The following is a 24,904-nucleotide window of genomic DNA, read 5'->3' as shown; positions in this document are numbered from 1 at the left end:
TGGAAACTCTGGCAAGTTTGAGAGTTGTTGTTTATGTTGGATTTTTGTAGTTAAACATGTCATTTGGATTGAATGGAAGTAAATTTAATGTTTAAAACATGGCTGTCACTTTGAAGAAGTGCTGGTGGCACCGTTTGGTCATTTGTCCATGTGGGAAGAGTATCAGAATATAATGAATCACTGCACCTTAAATTACATTGTCTATGCAACATTGTGGTTTGCATAATTTACAGTCTCTGTAATGTCTTAACCGTAACCTGCCTGATCATTAGTCTGCAGTCTTGTTCATCTTAGTCCATTGGACTTTCGCTGTCAAGAAATTTGGCTTTAGTAATTCAAGTGCTTGGCCTTCTCATCAAGATTTAAATGAACTCCAGACTGTTGTGTCTGGAATCTCTTCTGTCCACTGAATGACTTTTCCCACATAAACCTTATTAGACATACAGTACATGCGTATTGGAAACTTTTTTTTTTAATCCTTGGCCCAGACCCAGACTTTCAATCTTAAAATATGAAAATCCATCATAAATCATTGTAAATTACAACCACCTATTTATGAGTGACAGTTAAGAGAATGTATAGAAGAAGAAAAAAATACTGTAAAAATCACTGTCAACTTACTGTATATGCAAAATATGTGAAAATATGATTTATGTGTCTGTATTTAGGATAAATAAAATGCTAGCTATGAAGTAAGACAAAAGAGTTAGGAATGTTTTTCAAATATTATTATTATTAAAATGTTTAAAATGTAATTTATATCACTGTAATGAGCACCACTCAGTGTGGTTAAACAACGTGAAATCCAAAATACTTCATTTGAAATGTGGTGTAAATATTTATATAAAACATTAATAAATAAAACAAATACATTTATTAAAAATTAAACGATTTATTTAAAAATACATAAATATTTACACCACATTTAAACAATTCTCCTGTGATGCATGCATGTCCACTGTTGGACATTTTAGTGGACAAATCAAATAGACCTGTAAGAGTGTCAAAAGTGCATTTTAGCTAAAATACCAACATACTGTTTGTCGCTAATGTGTTAAATGTAAATTTATCCTGCATTTCAAACAAAGCTCTTCACTTTCCCTCCATTTTCAGACCCTAATGCTCTCCAACCTCAGACAGGGAGAGTGATTCTAAAGATGCATTACATTCATTCTCCTGACAGCAGGATGATTACAGTTTGTTTTCTTTATCTCACCTTTTTTGTCATTTTAAGGTCTCTGTAAGTCCTGCTGTTTCGCCATTTTAAGGCCGAACTTTAATCTCTATATCTATGTTTTGTTCTGTCCCCTCCTGCTGGAGACTGAGCTGAGACAAAGCGTTATTTACACTAATGGCCCACTAGGCCTTTCACTGCAGAAACAAACAGCGCTGGGGAAAGTGAATGGAACTTAACATTTTGACATTTTTCCACATGCTCTCAAAACCAATATTGACCTAGATCCCCTGCAAGGTGGGCTTTAGTCCAAGGACTTGGCATTAAAATCAAACCTATGTATCTCAAGCAGCAGGCAGCAAGTCAAGGGGAGAGCCCAACAATGTCCTGCCCAGGATGGGGTTCTCCTGCTGGGAAGGCAGAGTGGACACTGTCCTGGGCTCAAGCTGGTACACAGAAACAGCCACAATGAAAGGTTTCGTGCCACCCCCCCAGTTTAATGATTCCGTCTGCGAAGGCCGATTGTAGCCGAACCGCAGACCCCGCTGGTGCCCGATACAGACAACAGGAAAGGGACAGTGGGGGAACCCGTAAGTGTAGTACCACCCCGTAGCAGGGAGTGCTTCTCAAAGGCCAAATTACAATCAATTAGGGCCCTAATGAGCAGGATTTGGACTTCTAACCTGTGGCTTAGAGTCAGTATTTAGCAGAATCTCAGCGGCACAGCTGGGTAACGCATCAATACGCTCAGAAATAGCTCCAACTAGAAGAGTAACGCGACGGGGAAGTGCGGCTTGTGTGGAGGTGTCTGCTTCTGCTCGGGAAAACACACAAACACGTAGACTCTCTCCTCTAAATGGAGAAGACACTCATGGTAAGGAGAACAAAAAGGAGCAAATCTCACTCAATAAAATCCATTCATTTAACACAGCTCTGGATGAATTTACTAGATGTCACAGGCATCGAGGTGACACATGGGTAATGTGAAGAGAGCAAGCAGAGAACCTCGAGGCCACAAGTTTACAACATTTACATACATAGCCAGCAGCCGTTTCAACAGGTCTGAGCTCACAGGGGGTCCGACAGAGAGAGTGTTGTGTATTGAGGGGTAACGTGGCCCCAGGGCCCCTACAGTAGGACTGCACAGGAGGGCTCTCAAATCGCAAGGTCCTCCACATCTGAGTGGGAGGGACATCTCCCCCTGTTGTCGGCAGGGGGCAGAGGGCAAAAGGAGGACGATAAATTAAATCATGTTGTAGTTTTTTTTTTTTTTTTTGGCCTTTTCCAGCTTTTAATGTGTGTGTTTACATTTACCTCACACAGATAATACTTAACCCAACATTACAGCGAAAGGTTATACACACTATAAAAATGCTGGGTTGTTTCAACATATGTTTGGGTCAAATATGGACAAACTCAACCTAGTGCATGCTTAAAGGAGAACTGCGGTCAATTTTAACATTGAGCTCATTTTTTTGTACATTTGGAGTGCTGTCAATACAGAGAACAACGACAAAAATCGGTGTTGCCTACACCGAGTTATTCTATTTTTAAAATTTGCACCCTATTGACTTCAATGGGGCAAGTAGTAAGCCTGCTTTTTAGCCTCTTAACATCCTTTAAGTGTCATTACAAGTGCACAGAAAATGTGAGTGATTCCTTCCGAGTGAACACGGGTGAATCTGACTGCAGTAGATGTGAAAGATATGTATAAAAATGATGTTATTTAAGCCAGCGCAAATACCTGTGTTTACATCCTGTTTTCGGTTGAAGTCCAAAGTAGTCGATTGCCGAGTTCACGCGCATAGGTTTAGTAACCTATGATCACGCGCGTGAACTCGGCAATTGATATTCTCAATGTTTTACGATTATATTTGGCAGAAAGGGAAAGCACCTTAATTTTGGCTTCAGCAACAAATGCAACAAGATGTAGTCTGATAAGTCTGATGTCCTATGGCAGTGAAGCAAGACAGAATCTTTCAGAAACTCTGTGTAGTCCTCTACCAGCGGGCTTTTTTGAGCAGGAACGAGACAAAACCAGTCTTTTGTATTTTATCTCATATCTTCCTCATCATCTCGTAAATAACAACAACAACAAACCTAGCATAAGCCTTTGAAAAGAGTAATTTTGAAAGTGATAAATGAATATTGTGGGGCATCACACCACAAAAACTGTTCATGGACACCAGACAGGAGCGGCTATGAAGTGCTGCCTGAGAGTAATAAAAGTATAGCACATGAAGGGTTTTTTTAATCAAATGGAGTGCACGAAGGAACCAACCCCCCCTCTAAGTGTTCACCTCAGCAACCCCACCCCAACAGTAAGAATTAAAGTATTTAATGTGATTTCGCTGTGTGAACCTCATAATGCATTAAAGGCCTAAATGTCTTGAAGTCCTGCTCCTGCCTCTCTTATCATATTGGCCTCAGTGGGAGCTTGGAGAGGGAGTGAAGGAGCCGAGGTTTATTTTGAGTTTCCCATTGTTTAGGCAGGCCCGTGTTGTTCTTGGTGGCTAAGAGTGAAACTTCATTCCCAGCATGCAGCTCACCCTGTTTGATTAAAACTGAGACTATCATGGAAAGCTAACAGCTTGTGTTTTCAACCGACTGTCGCTCTCATCTCTTTGAAGCTTAAGCAAAGTCATATTTTGCCCGTTTGATATCAGCGCATGACTTTTTTTGATCACGCTGCCTCTGAAAAGACCAAAATCAGTAGTTAGAAATCCAAGATAGTCTGAACTGAGAAGGTTTGGACGATGAAAAGTGGGTTTGTACCTCTACAAAAATCATTATTGGCACCTCTAATCCTTAAGACGTAAAAAATGACTGTCCGATGAGAACTTCTGAGAGCTACAGACCGTTGGACGTTTTTACACAAAGGGCACACTGCTCTAAATGCGCCTGCCAATCACAAAGCAGAGGCTGAGAACTTGCAGTGTTTGCAATGTGACTGCGATGACATCATGGAGATCGCTGTTGAGGAGCTGTGGACCTTAGGAGCTGTTTGCTGTCTGGCAGGTGTTTCTTTCTCTTCATTTTACCTCTTTTTTATTTTTTTCTTCTCATGCGATGAATGAGAGTGTAAATATCACTTCAAAGAGCAGGGCAGCTCCACATTGAGCTGTGGGAGAGAGGGGCAGGGAGCTCCTGCGGAGAGGTATAAAAAAGTTCTTGTCTCTTGTTGGCAAGGTACACCATAGATTAGCGGCTCGGAGGGCTGTGTCGGCTTTTATTCACCATCATAAGTCTGGAACACCGCGGTGATAACCTTGAGAAGTTTCGAGACATGTATTGAAGTATTTTTAAGTCTCTTTCAATCAGTATGATGTTAGTGGCCTTTAAAGGGCTAAAAAATGCTTAAAGCCCTGTCTGACCTTTGACCTATCCCCTTTCCTCGTGCCTCATTAAACAAGGCAACACATCGGTTGCAACTACTTGTTATCCTACTGTTATGGCAACATTCAAGCAAATAAGCTCCAACCTCTTGCCTCAGACCGTGTCGTCATACATAAGGGCTATTACCCTTCAGAGAGCAGCACTTCTCCAGAAAGGGGTCCCGTCAGCAGCACTTGCTTGGAATCCACCTCATTGTCCAGAGAATAGGGCTGCCCGGACACAAATTCTTCCATGCTCTTAATGAGAAAGAATGAACTGACTCATTGGTTATGTTAATGTGGTTGTTTTCACCTCCCAATCTTATCTACAGCCTCGCTGGTCTCATTTAGCTCTGAGTAATTTCACAGCACTGGTGAAGAATGTTGCCATTCAACAAGTGAACTAAACTTCAGGACTCTTCAGAAACTTAATTTACAAGTACAAACAAACTCACAATTGAAACAAATTACTAATAGAACATGTAATGTGTACAGAGGATATTTTGAAAAATCTCATGCAAGATCAGGCCTCTCTTAAAGTCGCCATAAAAATCAAAATGGATAATTCTTGGTATTGCCGTTTTTATAAATGATTTTAGATAAATGATAAATGAGTCAGTCAGCGAATCGTCCAGAGCCGTTACTGGGCTTACAACTGACTACACAGTGCATGGTTATGTCTGAATTTGGAATGATGTACTTAAACTATGTACTTAAAGACACACATTCACATTTACATGATCAAACACTCAATGTTATCCATAGCCTAAATGCTCAACAATTGTCATATTTGTGTCTTTTTTTTTTTTTCTAAGACAAAGTCAATAATCCAATGAAACATAACTGAAAACTCAATAAAGGCTGATGTCACCAGTGACTAATTAGTGATGTTTACCTAAATGAGAGAGAATTGCTGATCCAAATCAGGAGGACACAAACAGACTCCTCTGGAGAAGGAAACGTTTGTACGCTCTGGGGCCATTTACCTGACAAATAAGATAAGATTTAGCCCTAACTCCTCTGAGACACTGCACTCCTGTAGGTCCCATTCTAAGGACTGAAGTGAGGAGGGTGAGTGCTGGTAATTCAGCGATTTAATTGGATGTTTAACACTCAACCTTCTGTAATGATCCCGTCATAGCAATTACAAGTTTGGAAAGTTCTACCCTCTAACTTGTCCCTTTGGTCAGGCATTTTTCAAACAGCATCAGCCGCCAAAAATATTTCAAACTATATAAATGATAAAAGGCGTGTCTAGTATGATTTATTGGAAGCCCACAAGAACAAACACCATCTCAGTTGCTATTCAGGCCCCAGCCTGAAGCCTGGCATACTGAAGGGGGAAGTCCAGGGAAAGCACCAGACCTCACTCCTCTCAGCAACAAGCCATTACTCTGTTTGTCCAGCCAATCCGTGAGCCACATAGTAAGGGAGTGTATACCGAGAGAGGGAATAGGAGTGAGTCCAGACGTGTCCTCCCCAGGCCGAGCTAGGTGTGTTTGCGGTGAGAGAGCGGATGCCCTGTGATTTACTGTCTGATCCTGACTGCAGTCCAGCCTTGACGTCATCCCCTCTTTACTCCTGCAGAGCCGAGCACACAGGCGCACGAAACACTCCCAAAAGCAGTAATGTTTCAACATTCTGCTCGCCTGGCTGCTCTGCCAGGACTCGGCTCTACTGTACACGCTCAGTGGGCTGGAGAGAACAGAAGAGGCAGTGTACGAGCCATGGAGCGTGGGCTGAAGACACACCCAGATGAGTCTAAGAATGGGATTTAAGTGTGCGTGTGTGAGTGTGTGTGGAGGTATGTAACAGTCAGCCGAATGGGTATATGAAAGAGCATCACAGATGATGTCATTCAAAGCATTATGGCTTATTACTGTGTGAAAGCATTTCATCTCAACAACAGGGAAACACATCAGTGATTTTGTATGCACATCAATCTGCAGCTGTGTCGCAGAGTTCTGAGTAAAATATCACTGCCATAATTCTTCATGACACAGATTTAACAATGTGCTGGAGATTTTGGTCCATATTGACATGATAGCATCACAGAGTTTCTGCAGATTTGTCGGTTGCACATCCATAATGCGAATCTCCCATTCCACTCTCTATTGGATTGAGATCTGGTGACTGTGGAGACCATTTGAGTATACTGATAGTGTATCAAGTCATGTTTAAGAAACCAGTTTGAGATGCGTTATCCTGCTGTAAGTAGCCATCAGAAGATGGGTACATGTGGTCATAAAGAGATGGACATGATCAGCAGTAATACTCAGGTAGGCTGTGGCGTTTAAAGACGCTCAATTAGTATTAACGGGGCCTAAAGTGTGGCAAGAAAATAACCCCCATACCATTACACCACCAGCAGCCTGAACCAGTGATACAAGGCAGGATGGATCTGAATTCATGTCTATTTCATAACTCGTGATGAACGAACGACTTGGACCAGAAAACTCGAGAGGTGAACTAATCATTTCTGTTTCCGGTACAGACTGCAGCTTCATCTTATGGGGCAGTGAGCTGATGAATGATCAGTATAAATTGATTCGGCATAACTCAACAACCTTTCCACTAAAATCTGTGCAGAAAATGCCCAAAAATCTGCATCTGCAAAATCTGGGTCTGATAATAAGTACATGCTTTACCAATCTTGAATTTCTTTCTGCTAATTGTATACCAAGCAATATCTTTCATCAGTGCTATTCAACACTCACAGAGGTCATTGTTTCTCTGTCCAGGGCTGATTGGGTTGTGAGGAGTAATAGCTGAAGACCTGAGAGGTCAGAGGGCAACTCTCAGTCCATTCACAGCATGGCTAAATGAATGAGTAGTGACAGCCCTGCTCTTGTTATCAGCCATGATGAGTGACGGAGTGAGTGAAGAGGGCTGTGTGTCCAGCGCTGGTTTGTATAGGTCTGTAGGCATGCAGCATGTCAATGCTAGAGCTGGCTAGAGCCTTGCCCCGCCGGTTCCTATTGTTTTGTGGGCGCTGATAACCCAGGCGACCTCAGGGAAGCAGGTTGAGCCATCAGTCTGTGTGTGGTAGAAGGGCCTGTCAGACCTTTGTCATCAGATCACTCATTAACAAACACTTCCACCAGCACAGAATGGATCTGTGATCAGTCCTGGTATGTTTAACTCAGAGCAAACACACAGGCCGTGCAGGAGGTTGAGAGGATGCAGTGCGTCAGTCTGGAAGGATTTTAATCACATTTCCTGTCAGACCCCCCCCCCCACACACACACACACACATACACACACACACCTGTGCTTGCCTAATATTAATGCATCCATATCTTTCTATGATAATAACTCTTCTTCTGTGCTTTCACTATCTTTTTGTCTATGTTCTCACTATTCCTTAACCCCTCCCTGTTAGCTTCAACTATTAACTTTGAATCACTTGTTTTATTCCAAGTCGTTTGGGATATTAATGAATAAATGTAAAATGTAAATGATTTGTCAGTTCTCTTCATTCAATAACATTTACATTAAATGGTTTTTTTAAGCCAATCTTTACACCAAAGTACGGTTAAATCAAATAGAAATGGATCTTTAAGGAAACAATTGCACGTATTCCAGTTAGTGTTGTCACGATACCAAAATTATTGTTTCGATACCGATACCAAGTCAAGTATTGCGATTTCGATACTTTTTCGATACTTTTCCTGAAAATGGAGAAACACTCTCAAATATCATTGCTGTGCTTTATTTAAAAACCGGGACAACATTCTAATCATATAACACACTAATAAATAAACATACGAACAGCAGATATATTAAACATTTTAACAAAATATGAAATATCAAAATAAAAAATAAATTAGAGCAATGACATTCAAGGTAAAAAATATATAAATTTAGCAGCATTATCTCATTTATCATAAGAAACATAAGAGCTTTATCTTGATTCTGAACTTTGAATAAAAATATGAACAGCGATTATATTAAACAATGTTTAATATTGGTAACATATGATAAGCCTAATTGGTGATACATTTGACATGTGGGGAGAGAGTTGTGGAAGGCCTACTTCATGTTAAACATAGGCTAATATATAGCAGCAAAGACAACGTCGGCAGTGTTGACGGCAAAATAGGCTACAGAATAATTCGTTCTGTATTGAGAGGTGCAATATTTGAAAATCATATTGTATTTTATATTGTATTTGTCAAAACTTTCAAACATCAAAATGTCATTGATTAATATGTATTCGTGTCAAAATTACATAGAAACATCTTTTCCTATTGGAAACGCTTCTAACACGCTTGTGTGTCGCGTGAAAAATAAGCGTTGGTTCTATTTCTGGCATGCACGCGCTTTCCGCGCGTCTCGAGCTGCGCCCAGACGCGTGTGTCACGCAGGCAGTTAACATGGGAGCCGAAATAAAAACGGACACGCAGCCAGTGTGTCACCGGCCTTACAAATCTGGAACGTGGTCATTCTTAGAACTATCGATACTTATAAATTAAGGAATCGTGACGTTTGAAGTATCGGTGCACCGTGCAGAGCAAGGTAGGCAACGTACTTCCATATGTCACTCCTCGCGTAATCTTTTTCTATGAGTCGTGGACCACTTGTGCTCGCACATGCAACCATCTCGCTGTAGTGTTTTGACACATGGCACTGACAGCGGCAGGTTCTTTGCTGCGTGCGTCAGGAAAAAAACACAGACGTCCATAGGGAGGCGTTTTTTTTTTAAAGTATCGATACTGATAAATGTAGGTATCGTGACGTTTTTAATTTCCGAGTATCGCGATACTTTTGAAGTATCGGTACATCGTGCAACACTAATTCCAGTGTAGTGTGTGTTGCTAATTGGCCAGATTCCCTACATCTTGTGACAGATAGAAGGCATCACATGTCTGTCTGAAAAGCTGATAAGTGACTGAACTGATGTGTAAGCCTAATGACTAGCAAAAAAATCAGTCAGACATAATTTAGTATATTAATTGACACTCTTATCCTAACTGCTGTGAGATTTTCCTATGTACTTTATCCAAAAGAATAATTTGTACTAAAAGCTGTAGTCCTAGATAAGAATAAAGGGGATATTACACACAGTCATCCAAAATCTTTGTAACAGGATAGGACAATGGAGGTGGTTATTAAACTAAAAATAACACTCATCCTATTCCTGCCTGTATGACCTTTAATGCTTCAGAAATGACTCATCATGAAGAGGAAGGCTGTGGTCTGAGACCCTTCCTTGAAGCCTCCCTCAGGCCTGGGAGAGGGGAGCACATGCCTGCCCTCTGCTGAGTGAGATACTGCTCATTGTGGACCACAGCCAGACTTATGAGTCAGAGAAAGTCGGCTGTATTTATCTTTTGTATTCTGTACTTAATGTAAAGACATAGAGCTCTGTGTAAAAACATTAATGATAACTATGTCTTGCAGAATGTTGCCTTACATGAAAGGAGGAAAAACATTAAACTGTCATTAAATAAGGCCTACCGGAATGATAATAACATATTAAATTAGTTTATTTTATGTAAAAAAAAAATGCAATTCAGTGCAATTGAAATAAAAGTTAATAAACTAAATGGCATAAATTCCTACATAAAATGCATAGAAATGAAGACAGATAAAATGTGTAACGTACATGGTGGTGTTATTTACATACATAACAAATAAAAAGTTACATGATAAATGTTGTCTGCGGGAACAGAAAAAAGCGAAATAAGGTGAACGCTAAACGATCTTCTTTATCCTCTGTTGTAAGATTATTCTCGGCTGCCACCTTGTGGCCAACAGTGAACAGTAGGCCTATTTACTGGGCAATAGCATCAGGCCAATTGGAAAATGGAAATTAAGGTTACATTTATACGTAACACTAAACAAAAATATTTAATTTGTTAACATTATTAATGTATTAACTAACACGACCTAACTATGAGCAATTTGTTACAGTAGCCTGTTAGTTATAGCCTACAGCTGTTCATTGTTTGTTCATGTTACTTCACAGTGCATTAACTAATGTTAACAAATACAACTTTTGATTTTAATAGTGTATTAGTAGGCTAGATGTTGAAAATAACATTTACAAAGATTAATAAATGCTGTAGAAGCAGGATACAGTTCATTAGGCTAGGCTATTAGTTACTGTTAACTAATGAAATCTTATTGTAAAGTGTTACCCATTTAGTAAAGCATTAATTTAATACATAATAAATATAATAAATAATAATTATTTAGTCAGGGGGAAAGATGAATCCCCCCCCACACACACACACACACACACACACACACACACACACACACAAAATCTAAGCTACGTTTTAAGTGTTCGATTTTTTTTATTTATTTTTTTTTGCTGCAGTAACATGAAAAATACGAACACAAACATGTATATTAATATTAAATAATTAATTAAGATTGTTATAATATTTTATTATTAAGTAGCCTACTTTTATGTTGAGTAGGCTATGTGTGTGCGCTTAGTCGGAACCTGACACTCGTGTCGCAAATCCAGTCAATCAACAAGTAAACCTATAACTGAGAAGCTGAAATGAGCAGTTTCTATCCTCCTTAAAGGGCATTCAACCTTCTGTAAATAATAGGATTGAGTAAAGCACGGCTGAGGTAGTATTCAGTGTGCCATGGTGACCGCTTTCACGAGACAATGTGCATTTGTTGTCATCTGCTCCTGTGTGCATGGATGAGCTCCGAGCACCAGCCCGTCAAATTCCCTCATTGTCTACAGTCAGTAAATGCTTTCTAGTGCCTCCGGCTCACAGGTAAAGATAACGACAGGACAAAGTGGGGCACATTCTCACAATACAGTACCTATGTTGACAGAACCTGTCGACATGTAAGTTACGCTACGCTAACGTTTTTAGGTCAGCTAACAGGGAATGACTAGCAGGCCCACTTATTTCTTCTACAGAAAAATGTGCTCGTTGATTGTGTAAGATGCTCACACAAACAATTGTACTTAAATACATACAATATGCAGACAGGCACATTTGTTTTTGGCAAGCAAGTTGTTTGCTGTTTGGTGACTTTACTAGGAACTGCAACATTTCTGTAATAACTAGAGGAAGTGCAGCACAACCCAACGGCTGCCATCTTACCTTTATGTGGTTGCTTAGTTCCTGGAATATTTGTCACGTGACTTTAAACGCAGCCAATAAAGCAAGAGAGGAAGCCTGTTTTCACGTGGTATTTTGGTGAACCGATCACAAGTGGTTAGCCAAGATGCGTTACTGTTACATGGTATTATCAGAGAATGTCTAATAGGAAGAGAATTGGCACTCTCTGCTTACTTCCGGGTTCTGGATTGGTTGCAGTAACACGTCTCTGTCCATGCGGGGGCGCTCGCGAGCGAGTGCAGAATGAATGGAGGTCTATGGCGAAAAACCCTCAAAACCCACTTTTCTCAGGATATAATTTTTTGTCTAGTAATTTGAATGTTGTATTCGAAAGGAGATGCAAAGACATTACACATTGCTGGGTGTTAGATTTTTTTAGAGTCACTTATTTGGTTTAAAAAGTCTTTTAAAATGTCAATGACGTCAGAATGCTGACGTCATTAGCAGAATGCTAGCGTGTTCTGGGCAACAACAACTCAACCTGTAAGAAATAGAAAAGAAATAAGTACTCGTTCATTAAACTTTCGACCTATAACCCATGTTGAACTTGCAAAACCTACAATAAAATCTGAGATTTCTCAACGGCATTTGGGTGAAAGAGACACATTTAGCCGTTTAGCCCCATTGACTCCCATTCAGTCTGCACTCGCTCGCGATCACCCCCAGTGGAATTCTAATGGAACTGCAACCAAAATCAATACAATGGGGCTGAATAGGGAGTGCCAAGGCTCTCCGTAGACGGGCTCTGGTATTATCACACATTTCAAATGCTTCTTCTGTGACCACTTTCAGATTTTGTGGAGACCCTCGCCTTTTTTTTTTTTTTTGTCACACTCAACTACACCACTTTCGCCGCACGAACACTATTGTATGAACGAACCCGTGTTAGGCGGCTTATGCAAATGAATATAATTATATTAAAAAAAATAATTGTATGAGTTTTTGCAGGGTGTATGTGCACAATGCGTACAGTTTATACATGGTGAACCTCTACATTCTGTGTGGCATTTCTATTGTCACCGAGACAAAAGTTAAGATTCTTTTATACAAATTCTTAAAATAGACTGCTATGATTGGTATCTAATGATTACAGTTCTATCACTTTTGGCAGGTGGGACAACATTTTTATGGGTAAAATTGGATTTAAGACCACAATAATTTATTAGTATGGTGAAGGGCCTCCTTTTACGGCCTTCTTGTGAAATCCCAGACGAGGATATGTAGATTTTCAGTAAACTATCGAGACACAGACCAAGTTCCCCAAAAGCTACATAAATTAAACTCAAGACACTTAGCATATGTAGCAACTATGACACAATTCACAAAGCTTCCAGAATAGACAAGCATGAATTACATTTTCTTTTCTTTTTTTCTCTTTTTTTTGAAGAAATACCATAACACTGTCTTTTGTCACATGCGTAACTGAAGAGGAGATGCCATGCCATGCTTTGTTGATAAACTGTCACTTGACCTGGGTGTTTCTATTTACAAGGGATTGAAAAGTCATGCGATGAATAGTTGCAGCTGAAACAGCAGAACAATTAGAGAAGAAACACCACTGTATTAGCCACCGCTAAGTAGTCCAAACAGATCCCAATCTTAATCCCAGAAACGGATTTATTGGGCTTAATCCTGTTGATGAAAACAGAATCCCACCCGCGTTCAGACAGCCCACCGCCCCAGGTGCAGTAAACTCACAAGACAAGGCTTTCGGCCCTCTGTCTCAGTAAAGCTCTGATGAATTGATAGCGTAGGACCTCACTGGGCAGCGCGCCCGGTCTGTGGTTGGTTAATTGGTGGGGGGAATGTTTTCCCACAGAAGCCAGAATCAAATGTATAAAGGTCATGAATAATTAAAAGAGTGAATGCAAAGTGGGTTTTGTTGGTCTGAATGTCAAGCAAACTTCTCACTTCAGAAAGACTCAATTAACATTCCTTCTGTGAAAGATAAGGGGCTTCACCGACTTGTTATTTGATGCAGAGTCTTTGGTTCTCACATTCATTTTTTGCAATATAACATGTAAAACAATGATAAAACTGTGCTACAATTCGTCCTCGTTCTCTATGGAGTGGAGTTTGCGCAGACTTTTGTGAATGAAGGAACAGCAGAAAGCATGAGACACCGATTAGATCTGTGTAGATAATGGATAATGACATGTGTTATCTTAATATCATAATGACTTAATAGCACTTCGCAAATTGGGCAGATTAGTTAAATCTACTGTCTACATTTATAATCTTGATATCTCTAAACATAACCTCGGACCCCATTTGCCACACAGCCTTGGACTGGGCAGGAGCTAACATGAGCAATTTTGTACAAATGATACATATATTCACGTTATTTGCTCAAATAGAAATCATTGTAAAATGTTACTTGGTGGATTTGTTGCAAAAGCATGATCTGGTTTCCTAGTGTCTTTTTCTGTACTGTCAATATGCAGCACATATTTTTAAGCTGTTGAGGGGTCAGACCATCATGGCTGGGTCAAATGATCAAAATGTGAATGTGTTCTGACTTTGACATTAATACCTTGAGTGGCATTTGCCATGGCTTGTTTCTAAGCAGTGGGAAAGAAGATCCTGCATACACACATGATTTCACAGCAGAAAGCTGGCAACAGACACAATCATATGACATCCAGTTTAAGAGTCCTCCACAGTGTCAGCTGATTAAACCTTTTTGACTTCAGGCAATGCAATCCTTTGGCTTCCTCACTAAACCTGTACCAAAAACGTACAATTTGGGATTGTACAATATCATTTGTATTGTGAAAGGCTGAGATGTCACTGTAAAATGAAAGGAAAGATTTTATAGACATACACTTTATTCATTTTTATTTTAATTTAATGTTACAATGACTAATAACTGTGCAGTACACGCTATAGATAAAGTCAAACATGATCTAAAACAGCAACATAAACTAAAAAGACTGATGAAAAGAGGAGAAAATTGTGGTACCAACATAAATTATAAACCTTTTAAATTATATGACCACCCATACTAGAATTTTTCATATTTTAATGTATTTCATTGTGGAAATTATCTTGTAGAATGTATTGATAATATGTTAAGAAAATATATTTTTTCACTGTAGATTTATATTACAACTGTGGCATGTTGTAGCCTATCTATAGTTTCTAAATGTGTTGCTTGCTATTTTTCATAACAAATGCTATAGGTCAATGAAAACAAAAGTAAACATGGCTTGCATGGTAATGAGTTATGAATGGTCTTACCTGTAATTATAGCCTTATTGTAGCAAAAGCTGTTAAACGATTACAATAACTATGGTACATAGTACATATGGGCAAGTACAAGTCGGAATCAAGAGCTTTAAAGTCTGGACCTTAATGAGTTATTGACCAAACAGTCAGTTTTCCCCATGTGTAAAATGGGTTTTATTCTAATGATGATTAGGAAAAGCATTCAGATATTATGAGATGACAGCCAAATATCATTAAGAGCCTTGGTGAACTGTTAAGGAGTAGTTAAGTTGTGAAATGTTAAGTAAAGTTTGGCTTCCCAATGCACTTTGTAGACAATTAGACAATTGTGTTATACTGATAGGGTTCCGGATGCTTAAATAATTAAAAATACATAAAATACTATGTAAACAAGTAATTGTTAACTAGGCTATTACTTGATTGCAGTTATGTTATCAATCAACTTTGCATGTGTTTTGCAAAAAATAAACACACAAACATATTTCACATGGGATTATGTCCTGGGACCCCCGCTAAAACAGTTCACACATCAACCGGGGGGAGGGGGGCTTAGAGGAGAGAGAGAGAGAGAGAGAGAGAGAGAGAGAGAGTACTGCGTGTATTACGTGATGTGTAACACTGTTCTATTTATAAGAAATCACAGGGCCTGTGGTGTACCATCTTACTTGGAAGGACACTCAAAGGGCATTCACTATGCCTCAAACTACTAAAGTGGTGTGAAAGGCTAACTGCTCTCGGACTACTGCACTTTCACTCCATTGAACAGGTACTGTACACATTTCTGCTTTGAGTTTAGTAGTTTGATAATAGTGTGCACACCAAAGAAAAATCTCAATGTGAAGGAATGCAGTGAACTCTGCATACTTGGTTCCCCATGCATTTTTAACAATAATAGAATAAAGAAAAATTGAAAAGCATTTATTTTTTTCAAAAGAGTTGTGCTTGATTGTGCGTAATTAATTGTGATTAATTAACATTCACTTACCACATATAGTTTCAAAAATTTTCCTTTGTTTGAAATTGTATTTTCCAATACAATGTCATTCTGATATCATCTGAGGCCATATGTGACCCTGGATGACAAAACCAGTCACATGGGTCTCAAAATTGAGAATTATACATCATCTGAAAGCTGAATAAATAAGCTTTCCATTGACGTATGGTTTGTTAGGATAGGATTTGGCAGAGATACAACTATTTGAAAATCTGGAATCTGAGGGTGCAAAAAAATCTAAACATTGAGAAAATTGCCTTTAAATTTGTCCATTTATGTTCACGATTGTGCTGCATTCACTCAAAAATAAATGTTTTATATATTTATGGTTGGAAATGTACAAAATATCTTAATGGATCATGATCTTTACTTAATATCCTAATGATTTTTGGTATAAAAGAAAAATCAATAATTTTGACCCATACAATGTATTTTTGGCTATTGCCACAAATATGACTGGTTTTGTGATCCAGGGTCACATATAACAGATTGAATTTCCTTTATACTATAATGATATGTAGATTTGTAGATATGTAGAACCTATTCAGATTCTTTTAATGCACCTTTAATGCATTTATGCAACTAATATATATTACTAGATTATATTCATAAATATGGTAATAGAGTAAAAATTCTTAACGAAATAATCATAATACAAAAAAATAGGTGTTTTACCTCGTACCTTGATGTACCATTTTGAATGTATGCTATTTATTGAAAGTGGGATTCATATTCACATTATTTATGTGAATATGACAGTATATTTGTTTTGTTTTTATTAAATACAAAAAAATGGCAATTACTGTATATGGCATGCAATCGAAGTTTGTATTGTGTTTTTGACAAGTGCAACTTGTTTCTGGAAAATTGACTTAAAGGAGAAAGGGCTTAAAGGACTTAATCTTTTAAAGGAGAACTCCGGTCAATTTTAACATTGAGCTCATTTTTTTGTACATTTGGAGTGCTGTCAATACAGAGAACAACGACAAAAATCGGTGTTGCCTACACCGAGTTATTCTATTTTTAAAATGTGCACCCTATTGACTTTAATGGGGCAAGTAGTAAGCCTGCTTTTTAGCCTCTTAACATCCTTTAAGTGTCATTACAAGTGCACAGAAAATGTGAGTGATTCCTTCCGAGTGAACACTGGTGGATCTGACTGCAGTAGATGTTAGAGATATTAATAAAAATGAAGTTAATTCAGCCAGCGCTCATACCTCTGTTTACATCCTGTTTTCGGTGGAAGGCCATAGTAATCGATTGTCGAGTTCACGCGCATAGGTTTAGTGCCTATGATCACGCGCGTGAACTCGACAATCAGTGCTTGACAGCACTCCAAATGTACAAAAAAATGAGCTCAATGTTAAAATTGACCGGAGTTCTCCTTTAAAAGATTCACAATTTGTGGTTGGAGCATATGGCCCTACACTGTTAGAAAAATCTGTAGAAATTACAGTATTACTGGCAGCTACTTGCCAGTAACTTACTGTAGATTTAAATTTATGTTGTTTACTGGCAACAATTTGTTCAAAATTAAATGAACATTAAAGGGACACTTCACCCATTTGCATTAAGCTTTGCATTGTTAGAAACCCAGTCATACTATTGAATGGTCGTGCAACACTCTCTCATTTTCCCCTGAGACGGGAGAAATCTGTTATTTACCTCTTACACTTCCTCCTACAATGACGCAAAAATCGTCATTTTGCGTCATTGTAGGAGGAAGTGTTAGAGGGGGGGATTTCTGTTAAGACTACAGACACTAGTTTCTCATCTTTCCCAGGGTGGGGCGCGCTCACGCTACAGACCTATTACAGATCAGTGGGTGGGACTTTACTCTCTGAAACTGAAAGCAATATCCTCCATCTTGTTTGAAGCTAAGCTAACAGGCGCTGTGGAGACAGATGTACAGTTATGACAATAGCGGAGGAGAGTGCTCAATATGATATAGAAGAAGAGGATTTCGGAAGTCTGATGCTTGAATCAGGTGTTTGTGGCTACCTTTACAAGCCGCATTATAGCGAAGAGCAGCCGAGGCAGAAGACCTGCCTGCCGCGGACGAGGAGCCCGGACTGGCTCGAGTTAGGGCGGACTGGTGGCGCCGGTGATCTCACTATGCAGCTACGAACCGCTACGAACACAGAGATAGAGTCCGTCTGCGGCAAAGAATTTCAACGATGACAATTTCTCCTGGACGAAATCTCTGAATCAGACGAGGACACGGACGTTTGTGTTGAGAACTATCCTAGTTTCGCACCGCATATGTTCTGACTGAACATCCAGGTACCATGCAATAATTAACCTTTTCGAATGAAATACAAACGAGGAGTAATGCACTATATGAGTTCGCCAACTAACTAGACATTTTGTGTGAATGTGAAATGAATTTCAAGCTCTGGTAGTAGCTAGCCTTGTAGACGGAAGAGTGATTTCTCTTATAGGCAGATATGCGCTTTCTGGATTAGTGGGAGTGGCTTGCGGAGCTGTGCAATGTGGTGCATTGTGGGAGTTGTTGTCTTTCATACAAATGCGTTCTGAAGTTATTTTTTGTCTTTTCTCGGTCACGAAGGCACCAAATTCAAAAATTATTTTACATTTCGACTACATATATGACCCACTTTAAATAAAAAACAATGTTCAAATGGGTGAAATGACCCTTTAAACATTAACAAGTCTTTATCTTTACAGAATAAAACTAAAATAACATCCTCATGCAGGCATTCTGGGAACCAAAATCTGAAGGAAAAAAACAGAAAAAGGTTGATGAAGATTTCTGGTTCCCAGAATGCTTTGCATTAGATTGTTATTTTATCATTTTATTCTTTAAAGACAAAGACTTGTTAATGTTTAATATTCATTTAACTTTGAACAAACTGTTGCCAGTAAATAACATAAATTTAAATCTACAGTAAGTTACTGGCAAACAGCTGCAAAACTACAGCAAATTTTTTACAGTGTAGTTTATAAAAAGACTAGCATAGATGTTTAGATTAATTACCTTTCGGTTGATACTGGTTGTGCCATTCCCATGATGCCAATAAAAACATCCACTTTTTGCATTTTCAACTATGTCCCTATTTTTGTGCAATTGCTTTGCCAGACTATTTATTCATGTCACTGACTGATTAATTCATTTAAATTGTAGATTCAGAACCGTCTGTGTATCATTCATTCACGATGGATGACTTTGAATACAGCGTGCACATCTCCGACCGAGACTGGGACTGTTTTTTTCAGGAGTGCGAGGACTGTGACGTGGTCTCTCCGGTGCTTGCCAGTCGAGAGGACTCTGGAATGAGTGACATTGATGAGATGGGCTGCCACTTTCTAAAAAGGACCCCGGTTGTGGACACAGAGCCTGATCCAGACCTTCAGATTGATGGCCCGCCAGTCTGTGAGGGCTCGCCTGTGTATAATTTCCTCAGCAAGTACGGAATACGTAGTCCAGAGCAGGTTCTCTCTGGCAGTGAGGAAGACTTGCACCTTCAGACTGTCAATCTGTTCTTTGAGCAGTTAAAAAGTGTCACAGAAAATGAACAGCCCTTGGAACAAAGCCATGTTGTTAGTTGGGGAAGTGAGGAGACAGGCCATCTGGAGGGTTTGATTGATAAGCAGGATTTTCTGTCTTTAGATACTGGTCCATCTGGCAGAAATGAGGCCAATCTTATAGGTGAAATCACTAAGCAGGGTGTGGTTAATACCTGGGGTGATATAGCTGCACCCGCTTATGCACAAGAATACGCATCAAAGTCTAACACTGAGCTACTCATTGGAGGGAAGTCATTGTCAACTCCCCTAATTACAGTAAGAATGAAACAGGAGCAACAGGAAAGATGTGGAGAGCTGAAACCTGAAACAAAGCCACCTAACAAAGAGAAAATGGTAATGGTAAATAGGAAAGATATGACAGAACAAATCCCAGCAAGAAAAAATATTGCTCAGCTGGATACCAGAAACAGTTCTGACTCAAAAGATTGTGCAATCGGTCAGATCCCAGTGTCACCTTCCTATCTCAGGAGAAAGAGGAGAAAGAAGAAGAGAATGAGTGTCGAGCCAGTAGAACCAGGATATGAGGCTCAGATCCACATCCATCAAAGTGAATCAGAGGAAGAGAGATTCATTCAGAGAGAAGAGATGAATAGCCTTCCTGCAAATGTCTGGAAGACAGAGACATCACTTCAAAGAATTAAAACATCACAAAATACTGATCTTTTAAAGCCCAGAGACATGTTTGACTTGGAGGCTTCAGCTGATTTGAAGTCTTCAAAAACCTTGCCAGTATCTTTTATCAGTAATTTAGTCACCGTACCTTCAAAGCCTGAAGTTGTACACACAAGCTTTAATACGATTTCCAAAAGCATCCATGACGTGTCTCCTGGAAACAATGGGCAACTGAAAGCAGAGATTCCTCCATTACCCCAGATAAATAAAGTTCTGAATTTACAAGAAGGTGGATTAAATATGCTTAAATTTGATCCTTCTGTACACTTAGAGAGCTGGACCGGTATTAGAGAGACCTTATCAGCACCTCTAAGTGATAATTCTGGTGCAGGATGTCAGATGAAATCCTTATTATCTTCTAACATTTCCATTGCTGCTGATTCAACAAAGCCTCCTTCCTCCATAGTCTCTTTTAAATTGACTGAGGACAAAGATTTATCCTGTTTAGGAAATGATACTGACTGTTCAGTATTTAAAAATGAACAAACTATGTCAAGCAAAAGGAATATGGTAGAAATTTCAGACAAAGAAAGCTTGTTGTCTTTAACTGAGAACATAGATGGAGTAGAGTCTTGTTCGGATGGAACATTTACTTGTTCACAGGATACTCCTCAAAAACAGAAAGCATGTATTCAAGTTAACATTTCAGAATATCAAATCCATTCGGCCTCTCAAACCATTGAAGTAAACATGAATATACCTGTAAGTGAGACAGATGCAGAGACTGAGAGACATATGTCTGATAATATTGATCATAGAACAGATGAAAGTCAGATTCAAAGCAGAACTAAGACTAGTAAGGCATTAAATGTGAATGACTCACCCATAATGCCAGAGAATTCAGATGAATCAGACAATAAGAGAGACATCAGTGCTAATGAGGTTTCTGTTTCAGCCAGTGGTGAACAACTATTTTGTGGCAAGTCTACCAGATCTAGTGAACACATAAGTGGTCCTACACAAGATGTTTCAGAGTTGCCTCATAACACACTTGCTGAAATGAAGTACACTTCCTCAGCTGAGTCGAAAAGTGAAGCCAAAGATCTGAAGAGTGTTTCTCTTGATGCTGCAGATCATCTTCCATGCCCTGTGTATGCAATCTCATCCTTCTGGAATGAAATGGAGAAGCTAACCATCAATGACATATTGCGGATACGGCAAATTAGTAACACCCAGCACACCAGTATTTTAACCCAGCCGGAGGATGGTAGCATTGCGGACACTACAGATGCTGGAGACTCTGGTTACTTTACACTACCTGACGACTCTAAGCCGGACCGCTTAAGTGGAGACATGTCTTACATATCTGATCTAGACGAAGACCTTGCACAGCTTCAAACCACATTTTCTTCCAAGCAAGAGGACGAGTCGTGTGAGTTCCCTAGCTCTTGTGATGTGATGTGGGAGAATGATCCGGATCCAGTGGTTGTGGGTGAAGAAATGGTGTTCATAAGTTCGGAAACCACTCTTCCTGAACATCTCTACACGGCTAATGCTCAACAGTGTTTCAGGAGAATGTGTAAGAACATTAGCGTGCAGAACCTGCAAGCTCTAGATGCTCAACCAATCAGGCAAATACTGAGAAATGCCTCTATGCATTCGATCCATTCGGAGGTAGATGATTTTATAGATCCGTTTTACCATGTGAACACTTCAGGCTCAAAGAGCTTGTCTGATGATGAAGAGGAAGTAGAAACCAGTGGTATCACGTTTTCTGAAATAATGCATTATCTCTTTGGTGAGGATGAACCTGAGCGTTGTGCGTCTCGTGCAGACAACATAGCTGCTTCGTACCTTGATGTAACAGGCACTTCTGTGCCTGAGACGTATGACCATTTCTTCTCAGAGTTTGATGCTGGAAGCTTTGTTTGTCCAATTGTAGAAGAGTCAGGTGGAGATAAAATGGTTCCCATTTTCTCCTGCTCCCGCTTGGCTAACAGAAACCTTCAGTTTCCAGAGGCATATGACTATTTCTTCCCAGATTCCCCTGGGAATTCAAGTGAAGATGATGAGAATGAGAACACGGTTATCAAGGTAGTGGCACAGTATGGCCATAAGTCTCCCAACCATGATCCTGTTGACATGTATGAGCACTTCTATTCTGAAGATCAGGGCGACTTCCTCTGGACGAACCCTCTTTCATTTAGAAGAGTTCGACGCACAGGTTTTACCATCCCTGAAGAGAAGACATGTTCTGGGGAACTCGTCCCTGTAAAGACATTTCCAAAAGGAATCATTCAACCAATTAATGCTTTGGGCCCTGATGGGAGCCCTTTCCCAGATTCTTTGCTCCTCAACCTGGAGAACTGCATCTTCCAGCAGCTGGCTGAGCGACAGAAGAAGTGTAAGGAGATGCAGACAGTAGTTGCTGATCCAAGTAAGAACTTCTATCACACGTTATTCTGCACACACTGAAACTGAACAAAAGGTTTATTTGTTCCCTTTAATAAACTTTATCAGACACAAGAGACTCTAAAATGAGAGCCTACATAGGAAATTTTCCGGAAATAATTTCTGTTAGTCATATGTTAGTCAACTCTCATCCCTTTTAAGTCAATATCTGCTGACTGAGAGTATCGAGTCACATGTCGAGCCTTGCCCGAGCCTTAGGAATGGTTGTACGTGCGAATCAGTCTACACTCATGCTGGGCAGCTTTTCAAATCTGCAGTGTGCCAGAATTTATGAACATGTTTCACTATGAAGTGCAAGTAAAAATAGGGAAAACTCCAGGAACACCAGGCCACTTATATTTATACTTGTGATATTGATTATTGTTCAATGTCAATTCACTATTTGCCTGCCTACTGATATACTATGTATGTATATATATATATATATATATATATATATATATATATATATATATACAAAAGGATACTTAGCAAAGATACATTAAATTGATGAAAAGTAGGACTTTTACATTGTTACAGGATTTCTATTTCAAATAAATCCAAAGGGAACATGAAAAAACTAAAAAAAAATCACAAAATTTCCAGAAACATTTCCACAAATATCCACAAAAAAATATTCATCTATATATATGCTATATACAATATTACTGTTTATACTGTATTTATGTGATCAAATAAAAAGACATTAAAAAAAGTCTTACCAAACTTTTAAACAATAGTGTATAACTCACAGTGAATTTGTTTTACTCATAATGAAACTAATTTATATTAACCCTTTTATAATAAAAGCCAGTTTGTTATTGAATAAAATGGTGTGATTTATTTATTTATTTTGGTTGATTACTAAGTGATGCTGCCCTGTTGTTCTGAATTTGAATGCCTCCTTTCTAGGGTTGGATGCCCCATTCTTGCCTCTTAAACAGGCAGACCTGTGCTTGGTTTGTATTGCTTTTGCCTCGTGGGTGCTGAAATCGACAGGCTCGGGAGCAGACACCTGGAAAGCTGGTATTTATATTTGTTTCATGAATATTACTTCGACATAAATTGCTTTAATTCTCATAGTCTTTGCTATGGATTTGTGAGTGTTTCAAGTGAGTCATTACTTTAGTCGTTCAGGCGTGTTTTTTACTTAGAATGTAATGCTTTTTACAGAGGAAAAGTTAAGTCTCTTGCCTTGATGCAAAGCTTTGAATCACAACAAAATAAGAAAGAATCAAGGCATGTGATTCATAATAATCCATAATGACGTGTATTTGCTTTTTTTAATTGTTCAGCTCTTCTTGCGAATGTCAGTGCACTCTCTGCCATACGATACCTGCGCAGACACAAGAGGGAGGAGGTCTCTGGAAAAACTCCTTTGCGTCAGTTAGAGCCAGCATAACTCCATAGCTGATGGCCTCCAGATCTGATTTCAGTCACATCACCCTTTTTCCATGTAATCCAAAAGGGTGTTGATGAATGTCAAATGTGCATGCAGGGCATTTTCCATCATTCTCAGTATATATTATTAGGATCAATACTCTCGTGTGCCTTTATTGCTGATGAACTCAGTTGATAAGCTAACACAGATGACTGTGACTTCAGACCAGTGCCAGTAGTGTTTATAATATGTATCTTTAGCGTATGAATATATCAGTATCCATTATTCAAAAAAAAAAAGAAAAAAAAAAAAGGAATGTTGATTGTTAATGAAATGACCAAAGCCCTTTTTTCAGAGATATTGTGGATTCACTGTTTGCAGTGAATGCTGTTGTGATGAGAGCAGTGGTATATATTGATTAATATTTGATATTGAGATGCTTATGGAAGTGTTAAAATGAAGATGGACGTGTGTCTAAGTGTACAAGTGGAGAGTTTTCAATGGAAGAGCGAATGTCTATGGACAATCAGTTAATATAGTTTGATACTACTGACTGAGATACTGGAATTTTTGCTGTGCCAAATTATTTTGGTGTATTTCTAGACCATATAAACAATAAATAATATGCTCATGTGAGGACGTCACTTCAGATCTCAAAAATTTGATTTGTTCAAATGACATTCATATGGTACTCCCCATTTTAAATGCAGTGTAGGAAATGTATTTTTCTGTCTGTTGTACCTAAAATAAATGTTAATTTGAAAGCATTGTCAGTACACTTTTATATGTTAATAGTAATACTTATTTTGGCCACAAGAGGGGGGTGAACAAACAATTGTACTATGATTGTGCCAGAAAACCTGATAAATAATAAATTTGTTATAACTGAGGGGAATTAACATGCATTACAGTTTTTGTGCAGTAGAAACTGAGATGTGTTCAAACAGTTTTGGAGAAAATTAAGAAAATTTGCAAGATTGAGACATTTAGGTTGTACTTCTAGATGTTACCAGCAGATGGCACCAGAACTCTGAGGTAAAGGTC

At 39.0% G+C, this 24,904-nt stretch overlaps 1 protein-coding gene across 6 annotated transcripts; it reads left to right on the top strand.

Annotated features, from left to right (window-relative positions):
• The first annotated feature begins 15,526 nt into the window (after nucleotides 1–15,526).
• Nucleotides 15,527–24,749, top strand: perm1a (PPARGC1 and ESRR induced regulator, muscle 1a). Of its 6 annotated transcripts, none has more exons than XM_081386606.1 (5): nucleotides 15,527–15,639; nucleotides 17,745–18,150; nucleotides 19,105–22,465; nucleotides 23,392–23,505; nucleotides 23,775–24,749. In XM_081386606.1, exons 3-5 carry the CDS (start codon nucleotides 19,162–19,164, stop codon nucleotides 23,879–23,881), a joined length of 3,525 nt encoding a protein of 1,174 aa, XP_081242732.1. In that variant the 5' UTR covers nucleotides 15,527–15,639; nucleotides 17,745–18,150; nucleotides 19,105–19,161; the 3' UTR covers nucleotides 23,882–24,749. The 6 variants fall into 6 exon arrangements, with proteins under 6 accessions (XP_081242732.1, XP_081242728.1, XP_081242733.1 ...); XM_081386602.1 differs by having other exon boundaries at nucleotides 19,013–22,465; XM_081386603.1 differs by having other exon boundaries at nucleotides 15,549–15,639; nucleotides 17,651–18,150; nucleotides 19,013–22,465.
• Nucleotides 24,750–24,904: the final 155 nt, after the last annotated feature.

This window comes from Scardinius erythrophthalmus (assembly GCF_964197995.2).
Source record: "Scardinius erythrophthalmus genome assembly, chromosome: 15".
Classification (NCBI taxonomy): Eukaryota; Metazoa; Chordata; class Actinopteri; order Cypriniformes; family Leuciscidae; genus Scardinius; species Scardinius erythrophthalmus.
This window is presented reverse-complemented; position numbering and strand designations above follow the sequence as displayed.